At 43.8% G+C, this 8,414-nt stretch overlaps 1 protein-coding gene across 1 annotated transcript; it reads left to right on the top strand.

Moving 5' to 3' along the window:
* The first annotated feature begins 3,447 nt into the window (after nt 1-3,447).
* ING2 (inhibitor of growth family member 2) lies at nt 3,448-8,168 on the top strand. The gene is made up of 2 exons (XM_027676649.1): nt 3,448-3,637; nt 6,889-8,168. Exons 1-2 carry the CDS (start codon nt 3,448-3,450, stop codon nt 7,557-7,559), a joined length of 861 nt encoding a protein of 286 aa, XP_027532450.1. The 3' UTR covers nt 7,560-8,168.
* The last annotated feature ends 246 nt before the right edge of the window (nt 8,169-8,414 follow it).

Below are 8,414 nucleotides of genomic sequence, written 5' to 3'. Positions count from 1 at the left end.
ACTGATGCAGAGGATGTTCCACCTGAATATAAGGAAGAACTTCATTAGTGTGTGGGTGACTGTGCACTGGAACAGATTGCCCAGAGAGATTATGAAGTTTCTGTCTCCGGGGATTTTCAATGAAAAGCCAAAAAAAAATCTAACCAACTTGTGTATTATTGGGTGAAATAGGACAGGAATCAGCTGTGATCTGAGGATGTAAAATCAGGATTGTGAAAGGTGAGAAGCAAAACTGCAAATGGGGAAAATAAGATTTGGATTAAATCTCTGGAAATATTTTATCATAGTAAAATCTATAATATAATGAAATAATCTTTCACAAAAAGAAGGGAGATACTCTGACTGGGGCTTCTTTTGGGATCTATTCTCCATGAAAACTCGGGTTAGTTTAGAGACATGTAAATAAATCTAAATAAATTGGATATAGGACTTCTGTGTATTATTTACTCTTGGAATAACAATCACTGAGATGGGTCTTATGCAATATGCCCCAATATGACATCCCTGATATCACCATGTATGTCAACCTCAAGCTGACAATTGTCCACTTAGTACAGAGTGTTGGTGGAAATGTATGGTCACTCGGCCTCTCCATCTCTACAAACAGCTGCCCTACCTTGTCTCTTCTTACATCCACACTATTCTCACATGCAGTTAGTGAGAGGAGAGGCATAGCTGGGTCATAGAGGTATCAACCTGCAAACTTGAATCAAATACATCAAAATTCTCCCATGATTGCTCCTAGCCATTTTGAGAATGGGCAATGCAGAGAATTCAGCCTGTTACTCCTGCTTTCCTTCCCCATGAGGCTTCAAACAGGCAGCAAACTAAGGCTTCCTTTTCCTAGGGGCATCTGGTCTAACGTTGCTACTGCATTCTTAAGGGTACTCAAAATGTAAATCTTTATTTCAGTGTTTGAAAGCAGCAACAACACTTAAATTCAAGAATCATTAGATGTTCTCTACTGTACCTTAGATACTGCTTCCCTCATAGTGACAAACAGCAAGTTTTTAGCACAGAAACTACCTTTAACAAATGTTATGAATTATTCTAAAAGTACTGTCTTGGCTATTTCTTTACCAACAGTCAGAGAAAAAAAAAGTTATGCCAAAATGCTGGATTTAAATTAACATTTAATTGTAATTAATGTTTAATTTTAAATAACATGTTAATTTTGAATGAACATTTTTGCTTTATTTTTTCTGCTCTGTAAGGGAAATCTCCTATTTCTCAGCTTTATTTCCTCATGAATGATACAGAATGATACAGCCATTCAAACATACTATAAGCAGAAACACAACTCCTCAAAACAGCCTACATCTTTCTCAAGAACATTGTATCACTTATACTAATTCAGGTCCTTTTACACTGGTGCACAGGTAGTGGGTTTTGCCTGTACAGTTAGTGTCATCTGTTAATATTATATCAAAGAATTCAATGTTCAGTTACTCAGTTACTTCAGTTACTCAGAAGTGACAGCAATGAACGCTACACAGTAAAGTTTCAGTGGGTTACTGCTGATGGAAGTGAAGGTAACTAGGTTATTGCCACCTGCTAAATCTATTTGTGCAAAAATGAGACAAGTAGCATAAAATGATCTGAGGCTTAGCGTCATTAACCTGAGCTTTAACAACACATCGAAAGAAAAAGCAGCTGGTTTTACAGGTGTTACAGATTTTAAGATGAGGGTACCCTCTTAAGAACATGAATGCACAGAATTACAGACTTCCTGTTTTTTTGGCCAGAGTGACATCAGCGTAATAAAGAGTGTTTCAAAAGTACTGCCTACAACTGTGTTTTCATTCATTTTCATGAACTTACCAACACATTACTGGCTTGGGCAGAGCTGTCTGTCTGCAGCTACAATTACTCAACAGCTTAGATATAGATATATGAAAATCACTGCCATGTAGAATACCCTCTTAGCAGCTGCATGAGTTGGAAGTTAGGAACGTGTTTAAATACTCCTCTGAACTGGGGTCTTTAGAAAATAACACTTGCAGACTGCCATCATGTCTGCTAATATTGCTGTAGGACTAGCCGTGGAGCCATCTGGCACAGATCACACAGTGACAGAATCATAGGAAGAAAGGAGCCTGGAAAGATTCTCTGGAGGCCATCAAAGCAGAGCCAGCTTCACAGCCAGATCAGGTGGTGTCAGGCCTCAGCCAGGTAGGCTCCAAAAATATCCAAGAATGGAGACTATACAACTTCTCTGAGCAACCTGTCCTACTGTTTAACCACTACTCTAGATCATGCCATCCTGAAATGTTATCTACAAGACTAGTATGGGTACTTTTTTAGTGCTGGCCACTTACCAAAGGTAGGAACGTAAGACAGAAGGGGCTTCGAGGTTTGGATTTTTTTGTCCTTGAATTCAGTCATCTCTGATGCTTTTTATTTTTTTTTAAGCATCTCTGATGCTTTTTATTTTTTTTTTTCAGGTTCCTTAAATATAAATGCAACATATCACGAAACATACAGGACCTCTCATGATGTTTTGAGAGTCCACAAGATTAATCTTTTTTTCTTCATGCTTACCAATTATTATTCATGCAGTAAAGATCTGAAAAATGTCTGAAAGAGAAGTGGAGATAAAATTGCAACTTTTTAGTAGTTCTATCCCCTTTGTATCATTCTTCCAGTAGGAAAAATTATGTAGCTAAAAAGTATATATCTAGAAAGTATATTTCTACTATCGTTTCCTACTTTCCTACTATAATTGTTGTGGCGAACATTTGATACAAATTCTGCAACAGCCTTGGAAAAGACAGGATATTCTGTCACATTTTGGAGATTTGCTGCTAGGCAAAAAAAACCCTTGAAGTGATTCCTCGACAGGACAAAATGTGACTCAGCTTCTCTAAGTGACAGTTTATCACAAACCATCACCGCTCTTCTTTAAAGCTAAATCGGGCAGCTTTTTTTATGGGCAAGGACAGTCCAAACTCCCGCCTGCGGGCGCAGCGGGATCCCCCGCTCGGGTCGCGGCTCCTCCCGGGCGCGGAAGCGGCGGCGGATCCTGCGCCTTTAAGGGCGCCCCGCCCCGCGCGCGCTCCCGCCCCTCGCGGCGGGTTGAGCCAATGGGAGCGCGCGCGAGGGGAAGGCGGGAGAATGCAAACCCCTGGCAGCGCCGCCGGCCGCGCCTTATAAGGGCAGGGCCTCGCGCATGCGCGCGGCGGGCAGGGGCGGGGGCGCCGAGCGGGGGTTTCGCTTCGGCGGCGGCACCGCGGGAAGGGGCGCGGGACCCGCGGGGGGCGGCCGGGCCGGGGAGTGCTCACCGACATCCGCTCACCGCACACCGCGGCGCGGCCGCCCGCCGGCACAGGGGCGGCGGCGGCGGGAGGGAGAGGAGGAGGGGGAGAAGGAGAAGGACGAGGAGGAGGAGGAGGGAGCGGGGTCGCCGCAGGGACCCCGCGCCCGGTGCGGGCGGCGCGGCGCCGGCGGATGTGCTGCTGGCGCGGGGGGATGATGCTGGCGGGGCCGCAGCTGGTGGCAGGGCCGGCGGCGCCGGGCGGAGAGCGGGCCCGGCTGCTCTCGCTCTACGTGCAGGACTACCTGGAGTGCGTGGAGTCGCTGCCGCTGGACATCCAGCGCAACGCCTCGCTGCTGCGGGAGATGGACACGCAGTGCCAAGGTGGGCGCCTGCGGGGCACCGGGCGGGGAAGGGAAGGGGGACGGCCGCCCGCCCAACCCGCCTGCTGCACATGCGCCTGGAGCGGAGGGGCCGGGGCCGCGGTGGGACGCTGCCGGGCCCTGCGGGGCTGAGCCCGGGGCGGTGCCGGGGGGGCGCGGGGCTCCCGGTCCCTGCTGCGGAGGCGGCCCCGCTCCGGGGGCGGCGCTGCCCAGCGCTAGGCCCCGGCTCCGCTGTGCGGGGCCGCTCCCACCCCGCTCCGCCCCGCCGGCGGTGCCGCTGGAGGTGGGGGCGCGGGATTCGGCCTTTCCGCAGCTCCGCCCGCCGGGCGGGGGCGCCGGTCCCGGCGGGGCCCTGCCCCCGTCCCGCGTACACAGCACGGGGCGGCGGGGGATGCATAACGTGCCAGCAGCGCTCCCCTGGGTCATGGAGCGGGGCCGCGGAGCGGGAAGTTGCCCTAAACTTATCCGGAGGCACAGCTCCTTCGGAAGAGAGGTTCAGTGCCCACTAAAGCATCCCGCGGAGTTAGCGGCGCGCAGCGGTGCCCGGCAGCTTCCGGCTTGCCCTGCCATGAGGCAGGAATTTGGTCCCCCGTAGTCGGCACTGGAGCCGCATCTCCCTCCTTCGGCGTGGGCAGGAGGGGACCGAGGGGAGCGCCAAGGCCTCTCAGACGCTGCATGGCCACCTCAGGAGGCAGCTGTCGGGAAGGGATTCTTCCAATTATCTTTCTGATTACTCGGAAGGATACATAAGAACAGGCTTTTGTAAGTTTCCTGGGGTTTTAAAGTTTAAAGGGCATAGACTTGCCTGCAGCATTTGGAATTCCTAGTTAAGGCTAGAATACCTAGCAGGCTCGTTACCTCCTGATCGGTGGTGACTGTCCAGCACTCCTCATCTGCCGTGAACAGACTCAGTCTTTTATTTAGGCTGTATCTCCTATATATATCATCCAGTTGCTAATACAATACCGGGCCATAGTGGAAGTTTGTTGCTACTTTTAACTAAAGCCTTCAACTGTTTTAAGAAACAACAACAAAAAAATCTCGAAAGACCCTAAAAGATGGATAAAAATATTTTAGGCCCGAGTTTTAAGATGTAAAAGTAATGCTCTGTTATTTCAGCTAATTTGAAAGGTAGTGATAGTCTGTGCAGATGGAATAAAGTCACTCCTGTGCTTAGAAAACAAATCCTTTTAGCTTTCATTAGCTCCACCAAACTTAATCAGATTATCTGTAATGAACACTTGGCCCTGGTTTGTGTTGGGTTGATGGGTTTTTTTGGTTTGTTTTTGGTTTTCCTTTAACAGGGAGCTGTTTATTACAATGTATGGGTGCCTTCTCTAATCTTAGGGACTCACAAAGCATTTGGTAAACTTCCATCTCTGTCAGTCAAAAAGTTCTTTCCTCTCTTTAGTGGATGCTGATCCATTTAAATCTTTACAGGCTGCATCTATGGAATAACTGATGTGGGGTGAATGTTGTTCTCTGTCACAGTGTGAAAAAGTGAACAGTTATTGTTTGTGGGTTCTTCTGGGTAGGGCATTCCAAATATGGGAAATCTATGTAACTATACCTACACTTTCCAACCCCCCTCCAAAGAAGTTCACGTGGGAAATAATGTGGCTAGAGATTATTGTACTCTGGTTATGCCTTTCTCATTCAACAGCATACAAAGTACCTTTACTCCATGCTTTTCAGGAGCAGAGATTAAGATTTTTTTAGTTTATTTTCCCCCTTTTCAGGGCAACAGGCAAGTGATGCAGCTGAAGATACAGGGAAACAAAGCTAATGTTTTTAATGGTAGCTGGGATACTGATATTGAGAAAATACAGGTTAATTGAGTTAACAGACAAGAGGAATTTTCCCCTAGTGAAAGTCTGGAACAGAACAAAATGCGTTTGGCTCCTGTTGTTGTACAGGTTTCGGAATTTATAGTAAAAAGCAGCTGTTCATGCTTAAGCTACTGTTTCGAGATGTCAGCAGGAAAAAAATCGCTGGGAACGATGTTGAGATAATAGCTATGGCTTCTATTTAGCACAGGCTTGAATCATTTCACAACTGTATAATGCAGACAAATTCTTCAAAAATGAAAGCCAGTTTGTGAAATGCAGGTCTTTAGGAAGAGATAGACTGTGCTGCATATCTTCTTGCTTTAGAAATAAATAGTTCAGTACCACTTATGAATTCTGTTTCCTGTTCAAATATAATCCTTAAATTCTGGGGGCACAGTACTGTATCTAACACTGTGCATCAAGTTGCACTGTCAGTTTTTCTGAAGTATTTCCTGTCCTTTATGTATAGATCTAGTGTAACTTTTGGCTTGGAAAATAGTGTTTTAAAATCCAGCAATATAGAACAGCAGTGTACAGACTAAGACTGATGTATAAGGCATTTGTTGGTCTCATATTTGGGTTCATTAAACTTGCTTCTGAGAACTATATTTAATGAGAAATTCACAGCAACTCATGCAGTTATTTTGCATGACTAGCAAGAAAGAAAGCTTAGTAGTCAAGCTATAAGCCATTCATTTACTAGTTGCTTAAAAATATCCTGTGATGCACTAAAGAGAGGGTCACCTGTTCTGAGAAGTTCAGCATTGATTTAAAATGCAACTTGCTGTAATTTGTTTTGGTAATAGGAAAAATATTTTGAGTGATCTAAGTTAATTTTCATCCTGATTGTAAATTTGCTATTATGTAACTTCAGTTGTCATGCTCCTTTTATAACTACACTGAAACTGTAATACCAAACCTTTAGACGAATAAGAAGAGGAAGGCAGAGGACCCAGGTATCCTAATTCTGGAGTGTTATATATCATGATACATTATGATTCTATGAATTTAAGGTTTCTTCCTGTGATAAAATAAGCTATTGCTTTGGTATTTAGGCCAGGGGTTTGGAACTACTGTGATAAGGACTCTTAATAGAAATTCTTGCTTTTTCAGATGAAGGGAGGATCTGGATTGTCTATGCATCAGCAGCTACTGTGTCCCTTTTCTTGGGTTATCCGTTCTTTTTCCAATGGCTAAAATAAGCTTGCTCTTTCTTAGAACTTGAGAATTTTTTCTTGCAACAGATTGTGACTTTAAACAGTGATTGATGACCACTGCAACTTGAATAATATATCCTATCTAACCCACTAGGGTATACTACAATTAAAATTTTTACTATTTCTCATCAGTTAGAAATACATTCCTGTGTTTTCTTGAGCATGTTCCATCTTGTGTAATTATTGCTATTATCTTTATTTTATAGAAGCATTAAAAGAAATAGATGATGTCTATGAAAAATACAAGTCGGAAAATGACCCAGTTCAGAAAAAACGCTTGCAGCAGCATCTTCAGCGTGCATTAATCAACAGTCAAGAACTTGGAGATGAAAAAATTCAGATAGTTACTCAGATGCTAGAACTGGTAGAGAATAGAGCCCGTCAAATGGAAACACACTCTCAGTGTTTTCAAGATCTGTCTGAGAACGAAAAGCCTCTAGAAAAGGCAAAGATGGAGTCGTGCCAGCCAGAGAGATCTTCCCGCAGACCCCGTCGCCAGCGAACCAGCGAGAGCCGTGATCTGTGCCACATAGCCAATGGTATCGATGACTGCGATGATCAGCCGCCTAAGGAAAAGAGATCAAAATCTTCCAAGAAGAAAAAACGCTCCAAAGCCAAACAGGAGAGGGAGGTTTCACCTGTAGAATTTGCAATTGATCCCAATGAACCAACTTACTGCTTATGTAATCAAGTGTCTTATGGCGAAATGATAGGATGTGACAATGAACAGTGCCCTATCGAGTGGTTCCACTTCTCCTGTGTTGGACTCACCTACAAACCGAAGGGGAAATGGTATTGCCCTAAGTGCAGAGGAGACAATGAGAAAACAATGGACAAATGTACTGACAAATCAAAAAAGGATAGAAGATCGAGGTAGTGAAAGCAATTTATGTTTTAAAGAGTTGCTCCTTTTATATTAAAATGTTTCATTTCCCAAGAACGCTGTTTTAGGAAATGCATAAGACTATGCAATAATTTTTAATCTATACTATTAATGGAGTATTAAAAGCTGTTATACGTTCTGTGATCTTTAACTTTCTGCACTGAATAACCAAATAATTGAAACAGGGTGGCTTCAGACCTTTCACAGAAGACATTACAAGCATATGGAGCTTGATTTCAATTTAACCCATTAGTATTTTAAAGAACCTTGTGAATTTTGAACTAATGGTGGTGGGAAAGATACTGAAGAACTTCTCATGTTATGGTAAAGGTGTTGAAAGGCCTTGCATAACTGCTAGCATCTTAACAACTGAGTTTGTTCTTTATCCCAGGTTTTACGTTTTCAGTTTTTGTGTTAACATCACACATTTGGAGTTAGGGTTTTTGAATTCAGCTGTAACTGTAAAAGTCTTCCGAGCTAAAAGCAGACCTCTTCAGTGACTTTCATATGACCAGTATGTTATTTCAAGGAAGAAAATACCACTAACTTAAGCTTTTTTTTTTTTTTTTTGGTCAATATTAAACTCTTGTCTTTGTGACTTTATACTTGGGAGTCAGTTTTTGGGTATGATAGAATTACGGTGTATACTCAATTTTGGATATTCTTAGTAGGTTTTGTTTGAGTTTTATCAAGCATCCCGATATTGTTGAAGATCTCTCTATTGCCATAACTGTTTCCTTGATTGTTTATATTTTGCCACTGCTTATGTAAAGCTTGAAGTGATAGAAGGATCCCTTAGGAGGAGAGGATGTTACCTTTTCAGAGAACAGAAATTGCAAATATGATGGA

The sequence above is a fragment of the Neopelma chrysocephalum genome, unplaced genomic scaffold (genome assembly GCF_003984885.1).
Source record: "Neopelma chrysocephalum unplaced genomic scaffold, ASM398488v2 Primary Assembly neopelma1_42, whole genome shotgun sequence".
Lineage (NCBI taxonomy): Eukaryota > Metazoa > Chordata > Aves > Passeriformes > Pipridae > Neopelma > Neopelma chrysocephalum.
Note: the sequence above shows the minus strand (reverse complement) of the source record. Positions and strands in the feature narration are given on the sequence as shown.